We start from the raw sequence: 27,406 nt of genomic DNA, 5'->3' as shown, positions 1-27,406 counted from the left end.
GAAAAGTAAAGTGCATATCAGAGGTTTTCAAACTATCAGGGAGGTTCAGAGTGAGGTGAAGATACTGTGTGAGGTACATGCAAAGCAATGGGGAGTTAGTTTACATGTTTTAACTTCTGTGTATAATTATGATGTTAAATACTGTGTAAATAGATAACATGAGATATGCTTACCTTTCAAATTAGGCCACACAATAATTATATGTGTCACATATGAAAATATTAAACCAATAGCACCAATACCAGCCTTCAGTGTATGACTTTATAAAGAAGACAGCTAGTACAGATGATTTTTAATGTTTGTATTATTAATATTTTATTAATTTAAATATTTCAACACTGAATTAAAATACAAGCAGCAGGAGGACACCTTCTACCTGATGACATGTGACTTATGATAACTTGGCATTAACCGAGGTTTAGATTTTAAAGACTAGTTCCAATTTTACACCTATAGTGTAGGTCAAGGATAATATTCGTGATGCAGGTATAATGGCTTCATGACAGCTAATGTACAAAAAATGTCTTTAAAGAGAATCCACTGTGTTCCTTTTTGCTGTCATAGTGTAACAGCAGCGGATTAAACGTATCCAAAATTTGAAACAAAGAGATCTGTGTATTTGCACCTAATTCCTGTGACTACTCTAGACAAACAGTTTAAGACATTTGTTTTCCTCTTAGCTCTGTGTGATGTCATATAGAGCTGTTATCCTTAATGTGGTCATCTTGTTCACACAACTCTGGCAGCGAGCACAGAAGCCCCACCCACCTGCTGTTCAAACCTTCTGTTAGTGAGTGGCAGCCAATCAGAAAATAGTGAAAGAACATTAAAAAGCTAAACAGGTTCATTATGGACTGTAAATCATTCAAAGCTATTCTAATGGAGTCGGAACGATCAGAATATATCCTCTTAAAGTTGGAAAATTAGGTCTGCTATGTCAAGTTTATGACAGATTAAGGATCCTGGGCCTCATTTTAGGGTTTAACAGCAAATCAGAATATTAAGATTTTTTTTTTTTTCTTGGAAAATCATGCAACCCTTCGAGCCACAGCTTTGGTAGCCCTGATCAGTGTCAGCTGATCTTAATCTTTGGCTACTGAACGTTTGGGTTTGACAGCCTACCTGAGAGGCGAAAGTCAGGGCAAAAGAAGTCAATAATGTGGTTTGTGTGAGGCGACTATTTAATCTGAATTTTTGTGTTACATTTAGGATGTTGGAATAAATTATATCACTAGATTAGGCTGTTTTAAATTCTGCATGTCTCCAAGCTCAGTGCATGTACAGTGAGTATGTAGGCCTGCGTGTGTATGGAGGTCGGGCTGCAGGACAAAAACTCACACTTGTGCTATCACACATGTGCACACACACTTATGTACATGCTACAGCACAGCAACAATGACCCCATTGTCACACAGCAGCCCAAGACAGAGCAAGAGCAGAGCTCACAAAGGCAGGAGTCACTGCACCGGGAACGGGGGGCGAAGGATGGGCGATGCTGGCAGTGAGGGTCGACTGTAGGTTGTGAATAGAGAGATGGATGGAAGCAAGGCAGGATGGGTAGGAGAACAGAGCAGGAATGCAGTGATTGTAGAGAAACCCCTGCAGGCTCGGCAGGGAATGGGAATAGATAGATGGATGGGGGAGGAAGGGACAGGCCAGTTTGAGAGGAGGTCAGACCAGTTTTCTTTCCCTCAGTAAGGGAGATACAGATTAAGGCTAACATCGCTGCTGCACTGAAGGCTGCAGTTCTTTATGATCTGTGTCCATATATATGTAGGCCTCATTATACTGATAGACTTGGAGTCAAATGAGCAAATTGTATAACACGTGCAGGTTTGTTAAAAAGTGAAACCATAATAATGGCGCTTATATTTTCCCTAATTTTGCTGTATAACACAGCAGCCACCTAGCAGCTGAAGATGGGTTGTTCAGCAACGTCTCCAGACTGAAATGCAGACATAAATCAGAGCCTCATCGCTGTGTGCCCCTGACAGCTTTATCTTTAGTTCTCCCAGCTGTGAGAAATTTGGATGTTGCTTTTGATTAGCTGTTCAGTTTTGATAACCATGTTGGCTGTTGTGTACAAACCTGTTTTTATCATCTGTAGAATATTACCCGTCTTAAATTTACTGTATCTCATTGTCAAATGGAAATAATTAATTATGCTTTTTATAATTCATTATTCCTCTGGCAGAGCAAATCATCTCTGGATTGCTTAGAAATCATCCAGGGGTTAGCTTCTTCTCCCCAGGTCCTCTGAAAGATCTTGTGTGATAACGATTCTGTCCTCCTTATATAGGTCTATGTTTCAATCCCTATATTGGTGAACTACTAGATCCAGGTCAGCTGAAGGCAGATGATCAGTGCTTTTAGATCCAGGTCGAGGATAAAAGAAGACTATGCTCTTGAGGTTGTCTCCCCAAGTTGTGGAACTAGACTTAAAATCAGTGGACACTGTTGCTACCTTTATAAAAGAAACATACCTGTGCAAGTTTGCTTTGAAAAAACTCTAGCAATGAAATGCTCGAATTAAATACAGTTTTTAAGTTGCATAATCTGCAACAGTGTGTTTACTTCATTGTTAATTTTGGCATCAAATTAGTTAAAAACCCTCATATGTTTTGGGGGCTGCTTTGTCTGACTGTGCCTCATTGATATCAAACCTACGATAGATAACTTTCATCCCTTTGGCGAGCCTAAACAGCATTACTGCAGGCTTTACTGTTTTGCTTGTAACCTAGCAACCTCTATCAACACGTCACATGAAGCGATGAACACACTACCTAGAGGCATCATTATAAATTCAGTCTTTCATTGCCACATCCAGTCCTCTTTACGTACTATTTTCCAAACAGCAGGGTGGAAGGAGGATCCATGAATGTGCTCGTGTTTGTAATCATGGTCCCTACGTGGATCCTTCCTCTTTTCGGTGCTAACCTTATTGTCATAGTAGTCATATTTTTCTGACAGACCAGTGTTTGTGGTTGTTTCTTGTTTATTTTTAGATCACAAATCATTTTTGTGCTGTTTTTGTACTGTAAAATACTATGGAAAATCCTGATATTGCCACTTTAAACTCCAGCGGCACAGTTGAGTAGTACGCTAAGGTCATAAGAAAAAAAGTAAGCTGGATAGCAGGCCTCCAGGTTTACTGATCAGTAGAAATAAGTCCCTTCAGTCCTGAAGCTCTCTCCATCGTGTGAACGCTTGTTCCAGGCTAACGCCTGTTTTGTCCCATCTTCTGTCACTCTCTCTGTTTTTCTTTGCTTCCTTGGATAAAAAAGCTCTTTCTTCTTTTGGATGGATACATTTACAAAGTTGTTTGTATATCTTTCATGTCAGCTAATTTAAAGATATCTACCAGTGACTCTGAAGATAAATCTCTAGAGTTGTTTGCAAATTGCTGACATACTTCCTCTTTGTTGCAAATAAAATATTATTTAGTGAGGGAAAATTCCAGCCTGGTGACACCAATTAAAGATTTATTGTGCTTTTACAAACACGTGATCCCTAGCTATGTGATGTTAACTTTTTAACATGTAAAAATTGAATTAGGACCTAGTCACGCAGACCTAGAGACCAGTCTGCAACCATTTGGCAACCACCTGTTGCTAAGGAAAAATGTGTATTCCCCAAGCGATTGTCAAAAACCTCCTTATGATTGCTTTAGTTGCTAGCATGTAGCTGTGGTTGTAGTTTAAGTGGAAGTGATGAACTTGTCTACAAATACTGTCCAGCTTCTCTCTAAGCTGCAGTGAAACTGCAGTGAAATCGAGACTGTTTGCCAATTGAAAAGTTCTCCCTTTTGAAACATGTTGGTTGCAACGCTGAGGCACAAATTCTACTCTAAACGCAATTAATCTAGTAACCAGCAAATATTTGCAGACAAACAAGAAAAACTACAGGCAACAACGGTTTTCGGTGCAGAAACGTCTTTATGACTTGTACCCAGCGACCTCCAGGAACCACTGCCAAACAGTCAGCAGGTGGTTGTATCACGTCTGAGGTGACAGACAACTTTTGAGCAATGTGAGCATTACATCATGTGAGAGCGCAATCGGCAATCCGAAATGCGGATGTGGTGTCATTTTTCTGTGGTTGTTAAAAAGAAAAACCACAACAAACTTTAAACTAAAAAGTCAAAATGCCTCTTTTAAGCAACTCTGAAGCTCACAAAAAATGTGAATTAAAAAAAGAGGTTTTTGTGTGAGCTATCTCAGCATCAGGCAGCTGTAAACTTATTTTATACTCTGAGGTTTCCTGACAGCTACAACAGCGATATTGATTTCTCCACTCACAGAAGCCTCGGTGGACTCTCCAGACATGATGTAAAGTGCAGAGGCTGATTTAAGTTGATCTTCTAACCTCCTTTTCTTTCTCTGATAGTGCCTATAAGCTGCTTCAGATAAGTCTCCTCCAGCATTATTGTGTCTTTAAAGTAAATTCTTTAGTTGTTTTTGGGGAGACTGCTTCATTGAGCATTTACCCACTCATATTTTAAAAAATGCATATTTGGATACAAATGATTTTATAACCTGCAGTTTATTAACTTACTTTTGCATGGTTTTTAAGAGGAACTGCTCTTCTGGTGTGACCTAAATAATGGAAGGCTTTGGTTATATTGTAACTATATTGTAATTTTTCACTTCTAATCACTACATTCTGATGTTTTTCAGTGAATTACGGCTTACTCATAGAATCCAGTTTGTTCATGTAAATAATGACTCTTCATCACAAACTTACGGTTAATTATGGAGTTCCGCAGGGTTCTGTGCTGGCACCAATTCTACTAGCATTATACATGCTTCCCTTAGACAGGAATATTAGAAAACATAACATACATTTTCACTGCTATGCAGATGACAACCAGCTTTAGCTATCCATGAAGCCAGAGGACAAATTAGTTAAACTGCAGGAACGTCTTAAAGACATAAAGACCCAGATGACCTCTAATTTCCTGATTCTAAATTTAGCCCTACAAACCTTAGAAACATGATGTCTAACCAGATACTTGGCATTACCATGGCTTCGAGTAAAGGTGTGAGGGATCTGGGAGTCATTTTTGACCAGGATATGAACTTAAAAATATTAAACAAATATGCAAGAAAAACAAAAAACATACAAAAACCCAAAGTGCATGACAAAGCAGCAGATGGCAACATAATCCTAAATGCAAAGAAATATTAGTAAATCAGAAGCCTAGAAAAAATATCGTCATCGTCATCATCATCAATGACATCAAAAAAAAGATGATGAAGCTGTACAACTTTGATGTTTTTTTTTTTTTTCTACAATTATACTCAGTCTCAGTTTCCAGAAATCTTCAGCGTGGAAGGAAGATGTTTATGTTGCTGTTTATGTGTGGACGTAAACGCAAACACAAAATACCACTGTACTGTAGTTATGAGTGTACTGTGATTTTTATTTATTTATTTTATCAGAATATTGTGAAGTCACAACTTCTTTACATTTTGGTGTTAAAATGTAGTGAAATACATACTTAAGACTTAAACGTGTTACTGGTCTTATTTGGGGAAAAAATGTTACAAGTGAAAAATAATGATTATAATATTTGTCCTATATAACAGAATCAGTATGGTTATAATTGTAATGAGCATTTCTGTATAAAATGTATTGAGGTGTTCAATAACTCCATTTGGTCATTTTAGCTGCTGAACTAGCTTGGCTGCTTGAGAGTTAAATTGCTAAATTGTTTAAATTGCTGTATTCAAGGTCAGAGGTCAGGTTTCAGGAATCTTTTTAGTGGGATAACTCAAGAATGTGGTGACGTATGATTTACGAGCTGGTACCAAAGGTGTGTCTACTAGGAGGCTAAGGGGTAGCACTGACAGTCGCCAGTATTTTTAATGACTTACAAACATTTACGTCCCACATAACCATTGTACTCACAAAGCACTAACGAGGTGTATAGTGATATGTATGTGTTGCGATCACCCAGAAAAGCACAATTAAACTTAGTTCCTTACATTAGCAATTTAAATCTGTTAGTCATAAACACAAAGCTGTTTGATTTCCCATTCTGTTTAAATAAACATTTTATTTATTATTATTATTATTATTATATTATATTATTTATTATTATATATTATATATTATTATCTGATGAATGGCTTACAAAGTTTTCAGAATAGTTTGGTGAAAGGTAGGAGCTCTGTAGTTGCAGTAGTAACAGCGTGCCACACTGTGGATTATTGGAAGGACTTTGGACTTGTTCACATCTCGTCGGCACTGTGTGAACTCAACCACGCTGCTAAAACATGTTTGTATCACCTCGCTGTCAGAAGGACATGGCGCCGAGCCTCAGTCTGTCTCTATGAGTGAGAGACAAAGGGAGAGCTGCAGTGAAACTGCTAAATCGAATCCATCAGTGCCTGCACGATTACAAATGATGCACCCGCTCGTCACGATTGCTTTCTCCACTGATCAATAAAACTCTGATTTCAAGCCGGTTAACAGTTATGACTCCCTCCTCCACTGACACACATTTACATGTCCCCAAGCTGTATGACACTGTACATAATGCACTAATGTAGCTGAGTAACAGGTTCACTCAAATTCAGGGATTCTGCTGAATTTGAGTTTAAAAATGATAAATAATGCAGCTTCTATAAACAAACGTACACAGTGGATTGCTCCACCATACTTTAAAGACACATGGATTTCAGCGGACAAAGTCATAAAGATTTACACTGGCACGTCCTGGGCTGTTTAGCGGTCGTTGAGTCGGCTGTTAGAGAGTCATTGTTGTTTGCCAGCAGCCTGGCACGGAGAGTGGGGAGTCGGGCTAAGCAGAGAAGGCGCTGGGTGTCCCCTCCGAGCCGAAGGTCCTTCACCCACTTTCACAGCAGAGTCATGTGAAGGACACTTTAGTCAGACGGCAGACAACACGCTGCGTGTTTGGAGCAAAGAGCCAAGACTCAGTGCGAGCATGTAATGTTTTATTCAATGTTTACATTCACTGCTGGAGAGATTCAATGTTTTTCTGTGTGATACATGTTGGATGATTCCAAAACAAACCACTGAGCACTCAGGTCCATCCATAACTCATGACACTAAACATAAATGTAACAGATGATCTGCACAGTCAGCAGCTTTTCAATATTTTAAAGGTGAGCTGTGTGAGACAACTTTAACTTCAGTTTTTCGTTGTCAGTTATCTGTTCGTACACAAAAAAGATGTGTAACTTGACGACTAGTTGATAGGATTTTAACTGCTTTAAACAAAAACACATTGGGATTGGATTGAGGTTAATTTCAGTTAATCATATACTTTTACTGATTTTTGTTTAGTTTAACACTAATCACTTCCCAGAGTTGGTCAACTGTCTCGATTCTTTATCTATAACCATTTGCTTACTGTGTCAGCCAATAATTCATTCATTATTTTTAGTGAATATTCGTTTTAAGACCTGCTTATTATGGCGAAGGACCAGTTTCAATTGTTTCTCTATTAAGTTTAGTTAACAGCTAACAATTAACAGTTTTAATTGTTTATCTATACTGTTAGCTAATGATATAAAAGATATAGCTAAAGCTGATAGCTAACAATTCAAACCATTTTCAGCAATTCTTTTTCTTTTCTTTTCAATAGTTTTTATATACTGTCAGCTAGCGACTTCCCCTGTTACCTTTAGCTATTTTTATATATAATTTTGACTTTCTATTTTAACTGTTGAGCCACTTTTTTAAAGCTGTTTAGCTGTTCAGTGTTTTTAGCAGTTTTAAGTATAGATCCATTACTTTAATTAGCAGTTTTTAACTGTTTATCTATATTGTTAGCTAGTTGACAATGCTACCTTTACCTTACAGTTTTCAGTTGGCATCCATATCTTAAGCTAATGTTTTCTAGGTATTTATTAATACTTTTTGCTTGAAATTTACAATGTTATCCCTTTTTTTTCTGTTGATTTTTTTTTTTATACTTTAAACAGTTTACGGTTACGATTTTCCGATGTTTTTAACTTACCACTAAACTTTTTAGCTAGCTATAAGGTTGCCACTGTTGCCAACTTAGCGACTTTGTCGCTATATTTAGCGAGTTTTCAGACCCCCTCAGCGACTTTTTTCTAAAAAGCGACTAGCCACAAATCTGGCGACTTTTTCTGGTGTTATGGGAGACTTATTTATGATGACTTTTTGATGTGAAAACGCGTATCGCTCTTACTCTCAACAAGCAGCGGTGCTGCCGTGGGCACCTCACCCATGCTAAAGCGCTCACAGGCGGAGGATAGTCCTCTCCCAGCTGCTATCAGGGCAGGAGATGTTCACACCTATGTGTCCAAACGGCAAATGAATCGCGCATGAGCGAAGCCGCTGCTCCCGCACTGACTGTAACGCAGTCAGTTATTCTTTTGCTGTTATGCTGTTTTGTGGATCACAAGGTTTAAAACTACTGTCGCGAAGTCGATCAATGTAGAGCAGTGAAACAAACCACGGAGGCCCCAGAAAAGTGCAATCAAACGGTGAGTTTATTAATACAGAACAAAATTACAGCATGAGTCTTCTCTGTCTCTCTGCTAAAAATACATGTGGAGAACACTTTTAAAGCATTGGGGTATCCGCCCCCCCCATGGCGTCAAATACAGGTCAAAAATACATTATGTACAGTCATTGTTTTGCAGATAATGGTACATCTTGTACATTTTTAATAGGTAGACACAGACATATAACTTCTCTTTTCCATAACACCTTCCATGCACAATCATAGTCTTAAGCCTTCAGAGTATCTGAGGGCTGGTTATCTCCTCCAGTCATCTGTTACCAGGTCGCTAAAAGGGCAGCCGGTTACAAAAAGGTCAAAGACACTTGCCTTTTAAGGTAGCCAACTTCAAGCTACAGGGTCTCTAAGAGCTAATAATGGACACTCGTCATTAATCATTAAGTAGACTAAATTGCAGCAAGTCTCAAGAAGGAGCAGAAGACACTTGGGCCTTCGCTCAGACCTGTCCCTAGATTTATGTGTATTGTAAGCATGCATGCAGTCAACCTTCTATGTTCTCATCTTCCCTCAACATGTATCACCTGGACACTCTCACCAGTGAAGCTTAAAACCCTCTTGGATGGAACATCAACTCTAAACAAGCACAGATATGCAATGTGTATAAAATAAACTACCTGTGAATAGAATGAATGTGATGACAAACATATTCAATGCAATATGAACCCTGTAAGAAATATTACTAATCAAATAATGCTGTAAAACATGTTATTAATGCAATTATAATAATGCAGGTTATATGGAAGCAATAAAACAATTTCTGAATCTCCACACTACTTATAAACACACACGCTCACACACAAAGTAACTCCACCAGAGTGCCAATCTCGGGTCACTTTTGCCGGTCCAAGCCCGGATAAAGGAGCAGGGTTGGAATTGTGACATTAAAAAACAATAATTGCTAAAAGAAATTTAATTTGTAGTTCTAAATAAATTCTAACTGCATTTAGGATGTTTTTTGCTCACTTTGTCTCTTCTACGATGTTATTTCTCTCTCCAACAACGTAGGTTACAATTACATTGGCATGACCAATTATGCAAATTAGGCGATGACGTCATTTAGCGACTAATAGCGACTTTTAGGACAGCCAATAGCGATTTTCCTTACTGAGAAGTTGGCAACACTGAGGGTTGCCAACTTTCCCATTTTAGCTGGGACATCCCATTATAATGAGCAAAATTGGTTTGTTCCTTATTCTACCTTAAATATCACGTATATTTATCATTATCTGCAATGTCACATACAGAGCATATTTACTCTATGTCCAGCTGGTTGTGCATTGTGCTTCTGGCACACCAGAGTGTCCCTTATTTGATAGTTAAAAGTTGGCAACCCTAGCTAGCTATATCCACAATGTTTGTTTTTTTTTCTTCTTAGTTTTGGCTCTTATTTTCTGCTTATCTATTACTTTAAGTTAACTGCTATCAAACCTTTTCAGGTCCAGTTAATTCTTTGTCACTGCAGAATGGCTATGACTTGTTTGTAATAACTGTGTTAGGGGAAAGAAATGCTAATTGTTTGCATCTAATGTCAGTAAAATGTTGCCTTTTAACTAAACAACTGTGAAAGCTAAAACTAGTCATGAGTTAGAAAAGCTCAAATCTCTCAGTGAGTATTCCCGTGCTGTAAGTACGCCCATTTTCATACCATACACATTCAAAGATGCAAACACACACATACATAGGCTCCATGCACAAAAAGCCACCTCATTTAATACCTCCATCTCTTCTAAGAGAGAGGCTGCCTGGTCACACGAATCTGGCAGCTGCGTTTGTGTGCAGACAAAGTGAATAGCTGCAGGGTGAAACTGTGCCACTGTGCGGCTCAGGATTGGAGCCTCGATGGCCTGTGGTGGTACAAGCGGAGCCAAGCTGGGGTATCGATGACATGGGAGCATACTCACTACAACCTCCGTATCAAAGCACTGGGGAATGGAAACAGATCCAGGGATTCGATGCGCATCTGCTGTGCTGTTGCAACAGTTTTTAGTTAGACTTCATTTCCACACTGTCTCATGAAGCTTTATCTCTTTATTTAAAAAAAAAAAAAAAAAACTATTCTGAGGTTTAATTTACATATATATTGTGGGGCATGCTCGGAAAGATGTGCATCGTCTTATGGTTCAAATCTCTTGAGAGGTGAGAGATGTGAGAAGCCAAAAAGAAACTTAAAAAAAGGGAAAGACCTATCGAGATACAAAGACATGTGGTATGTGCTGCCAGGATAATGACAAAAGCATTCCCTCCAGTCATCTCTCTTTACCTTTAGTAGCCCTCATCTTTTCATCCACTCATTTCCCTCTCTCTCATAGTGTGTGTGCCTTTCCTCCCCTCCATCTCTCCTTCGCTCTCCTCCTTTGCCCTCATTTCTGCAGCTTTGTTCCACCCTACCCCCCGCCCCATTCCTCATCTTAACCCCCCCCTCCCCTTTGCTTCCTTATCGTCTTACGCCCCCTCCACCCATTACTCTGCACGCACACAGTCTATTTCTCTCTGTTTTTGACTCCCTCTCCAACCTCTTCTTCCATTTCTTCTCCCCGGCGTGCTGTGATGGTAGTCAGGCTGGCGACAGCTGCAAAAGCAGAGAGTGGAGCAGTAGGCACCAGCAGTAGGGGAGGGAAGAGGGCCGGAGCTGTGGGGAAAAGAGCTGATGTGAAGATGAAGACGAGGGGGCGGTCACTTCTTCGTTGGTGAGGTTTTGATCTTGTAGCAATGAAGATGAAACAGGGTGGGTCTGCAGGCGGGGGCGGGGAAGTGGCTGCTCAGTAATCCCATGGGCACGTACTTCGTCTGCGTTGATGCACATCAGCCTGCTGCTGTGTTGGTGTAATATTTATTTTTAATTTTTTTTGTCATGCTGATGTGCTGAGGCAGGCGGCGGGGAGGGTGCTCAGGTGTTACCGGAGTGACAACAAGAAGCTCTGGACTTGCAGGAGGATGAGGAGGTAGATGAAGGTGGTTGGAGATGTGCATCGGGGTGCTGACGAGGCGACACAGAAGCAGCTGTTATCAAATGCAGGCTACACCTGGTCTGCAGGGGAGAGGGAGAAGGGGCTGTAAAACAAGGCTGATAAGGGAAAAGGAAAAAAGAAATAACTCGATGAAGGATGGTCTTTGTTATTTGGCTGTACCTAAATGGATCTCATATAATAAAATTCAACAATGTCACAACTGTGTGGCTCATATCTGACTAAATATTTAACCCCAAAGGCCCGTTTTGAACATGAGTCAAGAAAACAACATGAATTAAAATTTACAAACATTTTGTCAGATAAAAACAACACTGATCACTAAGCAAGCAGCACTGTGAGACTGTATATAAAAGAGGGACGCAGCCCATGGACTGCTAGTTTCTGGAATTTTGGTTGTTCCTATCCAATTTTATTCATTGATTATTATTTTTTTCCCTTTAAGCCAGGCATGATCATATTTAGAAGAGCAGTTGAAGGTTATCGGGTGAGCCTATTGCTAGCTTGGGTGGTGAGATGTGTGATATTAACTGGGATGCTAATTTTGGCTTAAAACAAAATAAAAATGTTGGAAAAACTGATCCACTGACTACTTAGTGTGTTTGACTCCAGCCAGTGTTGTCTCTCAGAATGGCTGTTGTCTTAATTATGCATAACATCACATCTTAATGCAGTGAGCAGGTTAACTAGACTTTGTTCCCACTTTGTCCCATTTAATTTGTTGGGATTTGATTATCTTACAGTTTTTATTTGAGTAAAGAGGTTTAACCAGTACTTTAGCTTTTACCGGAGTATTTTCTAACTAAGCAAGTATCTGTATTTCTACTTCAGTGACAAATGCTGTAAGTTGGGGATGTAAAATGAGCGTATAAGAGGACTAACTTGCGTTTGTATCCTGCCTCTAGTGGCAGCTTTTGAAACAGTCATCAGACTGTTAACAAATTAGGTTTGTGTTAGATTAGACATTTTTTAAACAAGTGTATGGGAGTTGAAGAAAATGCAAGGAAACCGCCTTAAGAAAACCTAACCGATATATACAAAAAATGATTAAAATGAAAAACTAAATCAAATAAAATTATTAATTAAATAAAATTCCACGTGCTGCTTGGCTGATACAAAAGTAGAGATCAGGGCTTGAGAGAGATAAAAAGGTATCTTTGAGGAAAATGTGCCCACTATCTCCTTTTGAATTCACCCTGAGTATCTGGTTTACACATATAACTTTACACACATTGGTATACACACATTTAACTTTTAGTTTTGCAGTCATGGGAAACTAAAGTTTCACTTGATGATTGTGCTCCAAGGCCACAGTCAGTAGGCATTTATAGTTTGGGGTAATCCATAATAAACATGAAGATTAAAGTTAAATTTTAACCGTTTATCACAGTTTTACAGTCAAAATGATTTACTTGGCGGCTAGAAATGTCACACTATAATGGCTGCGCACCTTCATGAATATGATGCTGCCCAGATTAGGAGAAAATGTACTGAATTTAAAGGGGCATCATACTAATCACTACGTGGCTTCCAGGGAGGGGGTCGTAGTTTCCTGATGGTTTTCCTCATGGTTGATTTTCATGCGGCGGAGTTTCCTTTAAACCAACGAGGACGATGGTCAAAATGGATCCTCATAGGAGCGTCAGGGTGTTCATACCCCACTCACCTTTTCTTTCCCAATGTCACTGCTCTGGTTTGTGACCTTTCCCAGTTGTTACCACAACATCAAATTAATGACACAGCAGTGTGGACTGAATCCAGAAATTACACATGTGATGCAAGAGATCGAGCTTGCGCCCCCACTGTTGATGTTATAGCTGAATCATTCAGGGCACATTTGCATTTGTGAATTTCCTCATTGCTCCGATATCAGCTGGATGTGTCCAGGCTGCTCTCTGGAGGTCAGCTCAGGATGCAGTTGATTTTTTTTATTTTTATTTTTAACTTTATTCAGCCATATTTCATGTATATATTTATATTTTTGTACAATAAAGTGTAATTTTCTTATGGTAGTGTAACATTAAAAAGAAAAACAAGTCTTGATTTTCTCTTGGAGTAAAAGCTGTTCATTTGGATTGAATGTGTTTATATTTGCGCTTCAGAAAGAGTCAAATATTGAAATGTCTGAAGGGTTTTCAGTAGGCATACGCTTGTTATAAGCTACTGCACTTTCCTCTAATGTGCCTGCAGTGTTACTTTAAAGAACAGAGGAAGGAAAATGAAAGTGGTGTCGAGCTCTGTCAGGCTGTTCCACCTGCAGTAACCAGATCAGCTGATCAGCAGAAGATAAATCTCTCAGCTGACTGCTCAGAGGACCACGCCCAAAACGCTGCTCCAGCTGATTGCTCGCTCTCCCATCACGGAGTTTATTTAAGGCGAGGCAGTACAGAGACAATGGCACTTTGCTCAGGGCTTGTAAAAATCCCACTGAATAGTCATCAAAAGGAGTTGTAAATAGTTTTGTTTTGTTTTTCATCTGCCGGTAGTCGTGCTATAGTGTTTTAAAATACATTTCGTCAGTGTTTCTCTCAATATTGGGCTGAAAATATGTGAAAAGTGGAATTTAAACCTGATAGTTATGAATAAAATCTGGGACCTAACCGGAGCAGTTTTCACAAAGAATGAAAACTTTATAATGCAGATGCATTTTTTGTTGTTGTTAACATAGAAAGCTGATAATTTACATTTACTTTTTATTATCAGGGTCAGAGCCTTTGGTGAAAGGTCTTTAACACTGTTTTCTATTGAAAATTGTTCCTAATATTTTGCCTCCCTCAAGTATAATAACATGTTTTTTTTAATGTTGCAACTAACATGTCGAAAAAAAGCATAAAAGATTATTATCATTATAAGATCATTTACGTATATATTTTGTAATGAATTTTTAAAACAGGCATTTGGACAGTGGATGCCTCTGGCTGTTACTCTGACTATTCTTGTTAGTTCTAGTGCTTTTTTTTAAATTTTTTTATTAGCTTAAGTGGTGAAAGAGGTGAGGTGAGCCCTGAGCACCTGGTGCAAGCAACATGACCCGTTCCAGAGAGTAGCAGGCAGGGAGTCTTACTGGGCTGATACACCTGTCAAACTATAACGCAGGCGTCCTGAGGTGAGATCAGAGAGGACAGAAAGCTCCTGGGGGGAAGAAAGCCAGAAGCTTGATTGGATAAGTTTAAATCGGGTCACCACAGCGGTGCAGTGGTTATCACAGTCGCCTCACAGCAAGAAGGTGAGATGTATGTTGGGTACCTTCAAAGTAAAAGTTGTTAACTGTGTAACAAACAGTTCTTTTGAAAAGGTGCAACTTTTACTTTGAAGGTGATCACTCTCTGTTTCTGCGATTTGTTGCACTTTTTATGTTGAGTGTTTGCACATAAGTGTGCATCTTCCATGCAAACTACGGCCGTCCGCGACCATCTGCTACAGACCAATCACAAGCAGGTTTTTAGTGCAGCACCCTCTTTGTGACTTATTTCACCTAGCAACAGCCAGCAACCATTTGCCAACCAGTGGGGGAATAAACATTTTTCCATAGCAACCAGTTGTTGGCAGGGATCGGCTCACTGGTCTTTAGGATTATGTGTTTTAAGACTGTCAATAGTACACACTCAGTATGCCCAACCAAAAACCTGCTTTTCATCACAGTCATTATACAAAAGATACTAAATCTGTGACCTGTATTATCATGGATGCTTTACTTTTAGTGGATGAAGCAAACTTCCTGCTGCATTTAGTTGTGCTTACATTGCAAATGCTCTCGTCCTGCTTCAAGTCAGCGATTATTTTCACCGTGCTGCTGTGAAATAATTCTGCAACAGAGCAGTTTGTGTTACACAAACCTGCATGAAGTACAACATTCTCTGTTCAGCATACTGGGCCAGCAGGGTTTTCCAGATCACAACTAGCATGTGCTAAACACTCTTTGCTTATGTTTTTTTTAATAAAAGCTTTCCAGAAATGCCTTCACTCAGAAGACCTTTGCACATTCCATTGTGGTGAAGCATCCGTGTGGGCTGTAGGCTAATGTGTCACCTGTTCTTAATGCCCTGACTAACTAGTCTGAAGGATCATTAGTAAGCTCAAAGCCTCTCTGTCAGTGTTTAAACAGCGACTGGGGTCAAAGTCCGCCATTGGATGTCTGGTGTGAGTAAATAAATGATCAGAGGGGCAGGAAACTGCTGCCGCACTTCTCCCTGTGGAAAAAACTCGACTCCCAGCAGGTGTCTCTGACAGCTGATCAATACTCGGCTGTGATAGTAGCTTTGGGAGTGCGGCCTGAGTCACACTGTGTGTCCTGTCCAAAAACTAAACCCCGCAGTCCTCTTCCAGAGGTCACAAACTGGTGCACACCTGTGTCAAAGACTGATGTAGCCACTGTGACGTCACGCAGTGCTTTTTGGGTTTCGGGATTTTAAAGAAATAATCAAATGTCATGAATGAGAGGTGGATCTGACATGCCCGTCACAAGACAGCATCTCGCAGAATCATATCCAGTCAATTCAGTTTTATTTGTATATGCTAATACCACATATATGGGTTCACATGCCTAAAAACCACATTAGAAATAAGGTCACTTGGATATTAAAGCAGATATTTAAATAAATATCAGAAATTAATACATATACTGGCTCACACAGACGCACAAAGCATACAAAAGTAAAAGTAAAATAAAAATCCTGTGAAACACACAGTAATGTGAAAAAACCCCAAAACTTTGTCTGTTTGTGCTCTAAATGTGAACCCATATACAAAATATTAAGTTTTATTCAGTAACATTTGAGGCCGAAAACTCTTCACTGACTCATTATTTTGATTGAAAGGCAGTCTTTAATTTTCCCATAGACTTCTGCACAATCGCAAAGTGCTCGTCATTAAAAACAAAAAGTGGCGAAAATGCAGATTTAAGACACTTGGACTTAACGTTACAGTCCCAGAAGCTATGCTAAATGAGCAGAAGTGTTGGGCGTCACCTCCTAACCCTTAACTCCCTCATTTGATGACCTCACCTGTACCTTTTAAATGTATAACTAAAACCTGGTTTGACAACATTAGAATAGGTTCCAGGATTTTCCAAAAGTAGACCACCCTCACTAATGTCTAATGCAAACTCATTTTGTTCTATAAGTAGACCTGGAACATGACAGAAGCCACAATACAGAAAAGATTTTTAAGGGTTCTCCTATTAGGTTTTGAATTGAGGTGTTTTCAGTGCCACAGGTGCGTGAAATCAAACACATAAGCCTTCTGCCTTTAAAAGAATTTGCGAATGAATGGGTCGTTCTAAAAAGCTTACTGAATGAAACCACACTCTAATAGGATGCAACAAGTCAGAATGTGAAGTTTATTGCCTCCTAGATGTTCAATTATTGCAATTAGGGACCACTGGCACTGAAGTTACACAGCACTGAGGTGCATGGTACCCAAAAGACTTAATAACTGCAGAGCTCCTGTTTATGAAGCTCAGTTTGTATTTTCTGTGCTTTATTTTTCCTCAAGGAGCTGTTTGCTTGGCTTTAGACTCGATCTCCTTATTTATAATTTGGGTGCTCTCTGTAGGTTGCAGGCACAGCACTCTGAGGTCATTGATAAGAGAGTGTAAATGATATTGGCTTTTTGAACCTTCCTTTCAAGGAGCAGAGAAAGCATCAGTTTTTCTTGCTTTAATACTGTCACAGTATGATTACTGTAATCAAACTGTGCGATTAATCAGTGGCTGTGATATTTACCACGATTCATGTTTGTATAGAAGCCCTTTGGGAGAATGTAAGCAGTGCTTCTTGCTTTCTTCTCAGTCCCATTTTGAGATAACATTTCCGACAGCGCTGGCATCGCATTGTGTAAAAGCCACACTATCCTTGAGGACTATCACTGCGATAAAAATATGCTTCCCACGCCCTTGCGAGTCTTATTCGTGTGTTGCTGCACTTCAGGTTTCTGTGCTGCCAGCTTAACACAAACATGTTGATTTGTGTGTTTGATGTGTGGATGAAATGACGGGTGGAAGAACTTGTGGCAGGGTGAACATGAATGCCTCTCTACCAGTGTGTGAACCTAAGCTGATGATATATTCACATCAAGATGAGAAACGGAGAGGAAGCAGGTGGAAGTGCTGCTTCAGTCACACATTCAGTTTCTGTTTGTGCGTTTCTGTCAGCCTCCCTGTCTTTTTCTTTCTATTTCCACCCGACCTTCCACCCACATGCCTGATGTCCTTTCCCAGAGTGTCAGGGCTTTGTATATGTACACACAAAACTAACTGGGAAAGGTGGACCGTGAGGACACACCCATCCGAGCATGCAAACACATCCCAATCTCTCTCTGTCCTTTTTCTTTTTTCTTTTTGGAATCTGTCCGGGTCCATTTTTGCTTCTCAGAAACAGCTAACCCTGAGGAGACATTCGTCCCTCACACAGACGGCAGTATCAGAATAGAACAGATGAAGGAGGAGGAGGATGAGGGCAGCTTATTATCACTGTCAGCAACCCTCACTTTACTCCTCGACACAGTCACATTACCTTAGAGAGGTGGAAAATAACATGTACTCAAGGACTCGCCTATATTTTTCAAGTTTTTATCTTCAGTGTTATACATTTTAAAGCGTCGGTAAAACACGTAGTATTTTTTTGTTTTAGATGTTTCATCTGTGATGTGTTATATAATAACAAAGCTGAAATCTAAAACCTTAACTGACTTTTCCAGAAACCTGAAGAAAACAGCGAATATTCAAATGTGAGCAGTATTTGGCATTTTTGCTCAAAACTGTTGCTGAGTGTTTTTTCTCATTATCCACTAAGATATAGAATATTTTATTCCTTTTTTGCCAATGTTCATGCCCAAGGTGACATACTTCACCTGTTTATTAAAGTAAAAGCACCAAGGGCACGATATAAAAATACTTAATTACAGGTAAAAGTCTTAGATTTAAAAAAAAACAAAACAAAACTGCTCAAGTAGATGTCCAGTCCACTGTAACAGTAATATATAGTAGTATATATTGTATACATTATAGTGTTTTTTTTTCTTTAGTTTTTTGTACCAGTGCATTGATTAATGCATTGGTTCAAATTATAAGCAAATGTAAAGAAATTATCCAACGGAAGTCGACTTATAGGACAAAACCCACACAGTGAACATAGCAGGAGAAAGCAAACACAATAAACACACACTGACCCCAACAATGCAGCGAATACACATTTAATACCTGCCTTTTAGTTCTTTAACAGCTGTTTATATTATTCGTTAATTAGGCAACTCTATGCAATGTATAGAATATCACAGAAACATATGGGGTTAGTCTGTGATTTCCACCAGTTACCATTAGAGTCAAACTTCTTGCATCACTTCAATAACTTTATTATAATTTAACCTAGGCTATACATATTTGTTATCATATACAAATATTATGCATACAGTATAGTTTAATTGAGTATGGATTCCATACAAATAGGTTGACTTCATTAGTAGTTCTGGAGAAAATTATGACAACGATAGAAAATACCAGCTATACAATTGGAGTGTTTATATTTGTGGCGTTCCTCAGGGTTCAGTTTTAGGTCCTGAATTATTTTATTTGGTTTATTAATAATATATATAACCAAAAATAAATTGTAAATGTGGTTTGACAGAAATATGCTGTCACTGGATTTACATAAAATACATTTTTGGTGTTTGGAACCAGCAATAAAAAAAAAAAAGGGGGGGGGATCAAGTAAAAGATACCTGGTTTGATCCCAGGAGGAGACAAAAATACCTTTTTGGGTTGTTTCAAGACAGGAACTAACTGCTGTGATGGTCCTTTGTGAATAAGAAAACAACCAAAAGTATAGTTTTCTACTCATTTAACAATCGAGTGAATTGAGTAAAATATATTGTTCTTTTAAAAGATTATATTGTACATAAACTCTAATAAGAAAAGACGCCAAAACAGTGTGCAGTTCTAATGCCATACATTCACATTTTATGAAATATGAAGAAATACACGAGACCATTACAGATTTAACAGAAGAAAACAGAATAGTAAACAATGCTGATTTAAAGGTGCAGGGCCACAGATATTTTTTCATTAAATCTAGACGTGGCTGAGCTGAAGACCTTGATAGTCTCATATAGAGCAGAAATAGAGAGCTGCCAATAAGCAATAAATAAACTCTAAGATACTTTTTAAGGTCACTATAACATTTTTCTTAACTGGCTTTGCAATCTGTGAACCACCACATGTCATTTGAACCTCAATAGGATAAGAAAAAACACACTTCAAAGAACAAGTGAGAAACTTCAGGAGGAGCAGCACTCACTGATGTGTGGGAGATGCTGTGTGTACAGCGACACAAAAATAGATTTACATTATGAAGGATCTGATCTGGGCGGATGTAAAGCAAGTTTCAGGCAGAGTCGTGTGACCTCTTCATCGCTATTAAGACCTGACCCAGCAGACAAACAGAAACACGATTTAATCGTCATCTCACCGCTACAGCCTCTCTGTAATGGAGTGCTGTGACAGCGTTCCTCAAGCAAAACATGACTCGGCTATGGAAGTATCAGCTGATAGGCCTGAGAGCACGTCCGTATCACTGAAACTCGTCTCCTAGCGAGCTTGTGGACAGAGCACAGAGAGAGAAAGAGACACACCTTTATCATGTGAAAGGTTATTGTGCATGTGTGTGTGTGCGCACGCACAGGAGTGCACGTGTGTGTAAACAAAGACGCTGTTGTGTGTGTGTAGCCTTGTTTCACCACCTTTTGCATACGGCTGTAGATAATTGCGAGCGAGTCAGAGAGAGAGAGCAACCCCCACCTGGCTCCCAGTGAACTGTGTACACTCCAAATATTTCCATAGCCAGTCCTGTCACGGAAATGAAGGAGGAAGTCGGAGAGCGACACAAAGACGTAGGCATCTAATGTTAGCAAGGAGACTGCGTACATTAAAATACCGTCACTGTAGGAAACTTCAGCCTGACCAGGTAGTTTCACTGAATGGAAGAAAGAGGCACAAAGGTCTGCTCTGTGAACATGACTGTGCTGCTGAACTCTTATTCTTAATGAAAAATAGATCCATTGTTTGATTTTCAGCATTTATGCAGTGGCCCTGGGAGGTCAAGTGCACTCAAAGTTATGAATTATCAGCAAATAGAAAAACACTGCACACAAAACGCAGCAGAGGGAGAAAAAAACACAATGGAAATTGAATAAAACACACAGCATGTAGGAAAGAAAATCTCACAAATCAAAGAAAGGTGTTTTAGGGGAGACAATAATGTGACGGAACAGGTGAGGAAGTGATAGAAACCAAAACATGCAGGTAATGTGTGCGATGATGTGTATGTGTATTATTCTTTTAACTTTTTACATGTTTGCTATTAGCTATTAGTCATACTTGTTATTAATCACTGGCTCTCTTCCACAGCATGTCTTTATCCTGTCTTCCTTCTCTCACTCCAACCGGTCACGGCAGATGGCCGCCCCTCCCTGAGCCTGGTTCTGTTGGAGGTTTCTTCCTGTTAAAAGGGAGTTTTTCCTCCCCACTGTCGCCAAAGTGCTTGCTTATAGGGGGTCATATGATTGTTGGGTTTTTCTCTATATGTATTTTTATAGGGTCTACCTTATAATATAAAGCGCCTTGAAGCGACTGTTGTTGTGATTTGGCGCTGTATAAATAAAATTGAATTGAATAGCCGTTTGCTGTTAGCTCGTCACCTCTGCAGCTGGTCCGTCACGTTATTGTCTCCACAAAAACACTTGCGTTGTGTTCTGTGAACGTTTGCTTTGCTTTTTTTCTATTTCTGTTGTGTTTTTATTTTGTTGTGCGCTTTTGTAGCATTTCTATGTTTGCTGTTGTTTTCTTAAGTTGCAGTGCATTTGAAGTCTCAGGCCCATCGTAATTTTCACAGATTCTGCTGAATATAATAAGAAGTGAAAGAAGACTCTTTAATCTCCCCCTGCCTTCATTACACTGTCCCCTGCGTCTTGTTCATGGTCTCTGATTGCGGGAGTGGGGAGTTCTTCCTCCCCACAGTCTGCATGTGTTGTTTGAGCGGAATATCTGATTTTTGGTGGTTTTTTTGTAATATAGTAGGTCTTTACTTCTCAATATAAAGCATTTTGGGATGACTGTTGTGAACAAACACTTAAAGTAAAGCAGAAATTAACTGAATCACACTGACACTTCTGTTAAGGCTGTAAGCAGTGATTATCTTGACTGATTTGCTGGTTAATTTCTTTATAATTTGATCTTTTAATTTAGCACACCCACCCCCTCACCCAAAGTAAATAAATAAATAAAATCTGTATCATAAAGGAACTATAAAGAAAGTGATATTTGCATTTAAGAATCATAAAAACACTTGGTTAGTGTAATGTGAGTTCATTTTTACTGCTGGATTTATACAGTAATTATTCATGACTCTGGAGCTTTGTTTGCTGTCTGTGTTTCTACTTTTTCCCTCTCAGTAGTTTGATATCTTGTCAGAGAGCATTTGCATATTTAAAAGTCACAAAAGCAGTTTTTAAGTGTATTTGTGTGCGTTTTTGTCATGCACACTGTGTGCATGAGAATGTCACCTTTTATAACAAAAGCTCTTCTCTTCTGCTTTCTTTCCTCCTCATCCTCAGTCCTCATTCTGCAGCCGGTGGAGCGGGATGACCTGAATGGCAAAACCCTGAAGATCACAGACTTTGGTCTGGCCAGAGAGTGGCACCAGACCACCAAGATGAGTGCAGCAGGGACCTACGCCTGGATGGCCCCGGAGGTCATCAAGCACTCCCTCTTCTCCAAGAGCAGCGACGTGTGGAGGTACTGCCCTTGCCTCTTTGTGTGTCACAGCACTTCCCTGGTTTACACACAGACAGATGTCTCCATGCAGCCTGTCAGGGCAGGCGAATGGGGAACAGGGTGAATAGCCAAAACACTGTAAAAGCTGTCAGTGGACTTTCCAGCAAAGTGGCATCAGCACAGCGTCTGCAGCAGGACAATGATCCCAAACACACAGCTAGAGTCATAAAAACCTCTGACGACCTACAACAGACAGTGTAGCCTCCTCGGGCCTTGATCTCCACATAATGCAGTCAGTGTGGGGTTACATGTAGAAAGAGAAGATGGTGAGAAAGTCTAAACACACAGGAGCAATACAGGTAGATGCTCTAAAAGTCAACCTGCCAAACACCTTAAAAACTGGTCTCATTTCAGATGCTACTTGATAAAGTTATTAATTGATATATAAAGTGCTATAGAAATGAAAGCTTTTAGGATGAATACTGAGGTGGAGCTGGAGGTGGCAGAGTTGAGGATGCTGAGATTTTCAATGGGAGTGACCAAAAGAGACAGGATTAGAAATGTGAGGAGCAAAAGAGGAAGACTTCAGAGAAGATTTAAGGATGTAGTGAAGAAGGTCATGCAGAGGGTTGGTGTGGTAGAGGAGAGGGCTGGTGAGATGGAGGCAGATGATCTACTGTGTTGGACCTCTAAAGGGAATGGTAAGAAGAAGAAGAGCAGGGAAGAAGACAGTTAAGTAATTAGCGACGCCAAGTGTTCAGGTTGTTTATTTAATAACACAGCCTGTATGTAAAAGATAGACTTCATCTGCAGGAAGTGATGCGTGATTGCAGAAGGAAGTCAGATTGACTGGAAATTATGACAACAGCAGATCTAGTTTCATATTTTATTTAATATCACGTTCACTTGGTTTATACTGGGCCACTTTAATTTTATATTGTGACTGTTGTTTGCACTATATTTAGTCAAAGTGAATAACATTCTCCTTTATATTGCTGCATTATTGAACACAGAGCTATTTTACTTTAAAGAGGTATTTTTTGTATTACAAAACAGAAAGCTGTTTATTCTACGTTGTACTTATTGACACACATCCCACCCAGCCTACTTTATCTTTTCTTTTTGACTAAACTTTGTTCTTTTTAGTAAATGACTAATTTACCGTGAATGTTAGATCCACAGCGTGCTCTACACTTTAAAAAAAATGAAGATGACATTTGACATTTTTTTTTAAGTTAGAATAGATTTAATGTTGATTTCTCCTTTTTATCTCTCCTCATAGTTTTGGTGTGTTGCTCTGGGAGTTGTTAACTGGCGAGGTTCCTTACCGGGAGATAGATGCACTGGCGGTAGCTTATGGAGTCGCCATGAACAAGCTGACGCTTCCCGTCCCTTCAACCTGCCCTGAACCTTTTGCTCAACTACTGGGAGGTAAGAAGGCTGTTACCTGCACACAGCCTCAGTCAAGAATGTAATCAAAGTGATTTTTGTGTGTGTGTGTGTGTGTGTGTGTGTGTGTGTGTGTGTGTTTGTCACATGTAATCACGGTTAGCACATAATGCACATCACCAATTATTTATTTATTGTCGCAGAGATGAAGGTGTGGCTGCTCCAGCAGCTGCACTGAAATCTGTTTGAAAATATATCTGGTTTGTTTCCAGCAAGTTTTTGCATATGATCTGGATATTGTGTTTTGTAATGTGTCACAGTGGTATTTCTGTGGGTTTGCGGTTAGATTAATAATATATTCATTTCCTGTCTTAAAAATTAGATTTTAAAACATGAAAAACACCAACACAAATGGAAACGCAGGAGGTGGTAAGAGAAAAGAACTCAGAGTTTACAGGAAGTGGTTTCTGAAACTAAAAAAGTCCAAAATTATTAGCTTGGGGAAACCCATCCAGTTTCCCCAAGCTTGTGGCAGTTATCACTTCGCTCATGTACACAAACATATATGTTAATTTATCAGCTTGCATTTTTTATCTTTATGATATTACTTTATATGGTGAGATGGCAAGAATCATAATCTTTATTATCACTGTAGCAATGAAAAATTGAACAATTGAGGTGCAATTCTCTCAGTGCAGAACGAAGAATAACATGAAAATAGAGTTGACAAAAAAAGAATATAGATACAGATAAAGATAAATGGAGAATATATATAAACAATATATATATATCTCTACACAAATATGAATTTGCCCGATCTACTTTGTACACAAAACGACGCCTGAACACGAGGCGACTCCTCAAGCTACTTTAATTTCCCGAGCTCCCTCAGAAATCTTTAAATTTTGGTCCTGCACATTAAATTTACCTGCGTTTACTTTGCTTTACTATTTCAACCTCACCTTGGAAAATGTTTAAGCTTTACTTTCACTTGCTGCTTTAGTTAGATTAGCAGATTAACAGCTGCACTTTAGAAACATGCCTCCCAAAAACAGGAGATTTCACAGAGGAGGGGAAAAATGTTTTTCTCAGACATTTCTGACTATATTTTAAGGAGTATCTGAGTTTTCTGACTTTAATAATCTCAGAGATTACTCAAGTTGTTTTTATTCATTGAATGACTTTAATATGTCTCCCCTTCTCCCTCGTCTTTCCTTATAACCTAGTAAAGCCCTAAAATGTTGCTGCGAGTATGACCTTAAACTGTCACTGAAAATGCTGAAACATTTTAAATAAGCCCACAGGCTGTTCATATCCACTGACTTTAAGATCCTGTAACTTTTGAGGTTACTGTTGTTCATTTTAAACCCGTTTCTATCCCACATTTGGGAGATGAGAAGCAAACGCAGAGATAAAATAGATGACGCGTGTCTGGACGGTTTCATTAACTTACTTTTTATACATGCCTGAGCTCCCCCCGGACCACATTTCTCCTTTTCACCTTGCAAATAATCGCTGTTAACAGTGGTGGAATATTAACCGGCTCCTGTTTCAGAGTTCGGATCATCCCTGTTTAAACACACACTTGCTTTATATCCAAGCTGCCCTAATGTGCTTATTCCCAGGTTACTTTAAAAAAATGTGGATGGTTAAAGCTGCAGGGCAGGTTTAATGTAAAAGACAAAAAAAAGAGAGAGAGAGAGAGATGTGCCTCAAACTGTCAGCACTACAGCACCAAACTTCCCTCCCACTCTGCTGCTTAAAGCTCCTTTCCCCCACTTCATCTTATCAAAGTTCATCCGTTAATCTCCCCTTTGTCATCCCGCGCTACTCTCTACACTCTGTTTACTCCTGTCATCGGCTCACTTTCATCTCCTCTCCCGCCACATGGATTTTATGGTAATTTAGATCCATAAAAAAAAATGAACGTCACCTGCTGCAGGCTGTATTTTTAGCCCCTGAATCCATCCATCCTTTGTTTTTTCCATGTGTTAAAATTTCCACTGATGGTGCTTCTCTTACGTTAATCTGTTGGACTTTTAGGAGACGGGTTGTGTGTTTGTAGTTTGACGTCGGAGAGGCAGCAGTGATCAGTTTGTGGCTCGGCAGATTATTGTAGGTGTGCAGCATGTTTCGGCAACACTGTCAGTCGGGGTTTGGCTCATGATGGTCGCCATATGCCGTCTCATCTCGCTTCCTTCCACGTCTCCTGTTGCTGCTTTGAGTGCCAGAAAGGGAAAAATTGTCCGAGCCAACAATTCATGGCTCGGTCCTTTTTGTGCTGTACAAATAACCTGACCGCTGTATGATAGGCTAACAAACATTAACCTGTGGATGGGGTAGAGGGTGAGTCTACTGAAATTATCTATGTATCATTTTGTTAGACCTAAAAATCCATTTTTAGGTTTTATTGTGTGCTTGTTCATCCGTTCAAACATCCCCAGGGTCACGGCGTGCTGGAGCCTATCCCAGCTGTCATAGGGTAGAAGGTGGTGTACACCCTGCACAGTCCGTCGCACAGTCATTGTCTGGCTTTCTAAAACTTGAAGGAAAAATTCAGACAAAATGAATATATAAATCTGATATGTAAACATATCTATCTATAGCTACCTATCTGCATTATTTTTTATAGATTTTGCTGCATGCATTTATTCTGTACTGTCCACTTCCCACTATAGGGCAAAGCTAATTAGATAACAGTCCACGTTTCCATGTTACAGAGACACCAAATACCAATATTTTATTAAATAAATTAAAATAATAGGACAAAAAAATCATAAAACAGACTTAGTCTGAATTAGGACGTCAGAGCAAGATAATGGCTCAGTCACCTGAGTAAAAAAACTCCTCCTGGTGATTGTAATGAATTTCTTCGCATTCTGCGAGTCTTCACGACCACTTTTGATCACAAGGCGATTGCACAGGTCTCCTGATAGGAGACAACCTTTCTGCAAACTGTCACAGTCCGAGTTGGACTGACTGCATTTACTCTCAAAGAGATTGTTGAAGGTTTGTAAATTAATTAATTTATGAATGAGGGTTTTAAGCTATGGTGACGTCTTCTCCAAGTATAAGAGTGAGTCTTTGTCCATGAGCACAACTTGGGGGGCTCGACTCAGCTGACTGCCAGCTGGTTGGGTTCTGGTTATATTCTGGTAGAACGGGAAGGTGGATGAGTGGAAATGTAATAGTTAAATATGTAGACTGCTACAGATATGTGAATCTGGCTGACCTATCACAGTTAATTGCTGCATTATTAGAAACGGATTACATGTAATTGCCATAAAAAACTAAAGTGTGATAATATTATCTTGCTGGATAAAACAGATACTGACAGATTTGACTTTGAGGACATAATTTGCAGTTTAAAAAAGGTGATAAATCGTAATATATGTTATTTGTGTTGGGTGTCTCTAGCCCTTCCTGACTCAATCATTTCTTTTAACTTGCAAACAGCAGTATTTAAAATGCTTGGGAGGTCTTTAAGCTTCTCCAAGTATAAGATTTGAGATTTTTAAGACTTCTTCTACCATAATTCAGCATTTTTAAAATACATAATTACGATTAGGTCCGTCCCTCCTTTAAAGTCTTTATTTGGGTAAGCGTGGTAGTGAGATTTTTCAAGGACGTTGTGTGAAATTTGATATATTGTGAAAATATGTTTTGACATTAGAAGCCTGATTACGTAAGACCACATTTGTTATGCCTTTAAAAAAATGTGTTTATGTATTTTTAAATGTTTCATATTTGAAATCTTTGAAATTT

General features: G+C 39.2%; 1 protein-coding gene and 1 long non-coding RNA gene across 2 annotated transcripts in view; one reads left to right on the top strand and one right to left on the bottom strand.

Moving 5' to 3' along the window:
• Positions 1-27,406, top strand: part of map3k10 (mitogen-activated protein kinase kinase kinase 10) — a 47,212-nt gene that overhangs the window by 10,169 nt on the left and 9,637 nt on the right. The window contains exons 2-3 of the mRNA XM_003454835.5: positions 22,093-22,273; positions 23,535-23,683. Coding sequence (XP_003454883.2) covers positions 22,093-22,273; positions 23,535-23,683 — 330 coding nt within the window. The remainder of the gene's footprint in view (positions 1-22,092; positions 22,274-23,534; positions 23,684-27,406) is intronic.
• LOC112842142 (uncharacterized) lies at positions 9,897-26,436 on the bottom strand. Its single transcript, XR_003213818.1, has 3 exons — positions 25,095-26,436; positions 22,042-22,344; positions 9,897-11,549 (listed from the first exon to the last, which is right to left on the bottom strand). It is a non-coding gene; the product is annotated as an uncharacterized LOC112842142 (long non-coding RNA).

Source organism: Oreochromis niloticus, linkage group LG14, assembly GCF_001858045.2.
Source record: "Oreochromis niloticus isolate F11D_XX linkage group LG14, O_niloticus_UMD_NMBU, whole genome shotgun sequence".
Classification (NCBI taxonomy): Eukaryota; Metazoa; Chordata; class Actinopteri; order Cichliformes; family Cichlidae; genus Oreochromis; species Oreochromis niloticus.
The sequence above is the reverse complement of the archived record's forward strand: the minus strand, read 5'-3'. Positions and strand labels throughout refer to the sequence as shown.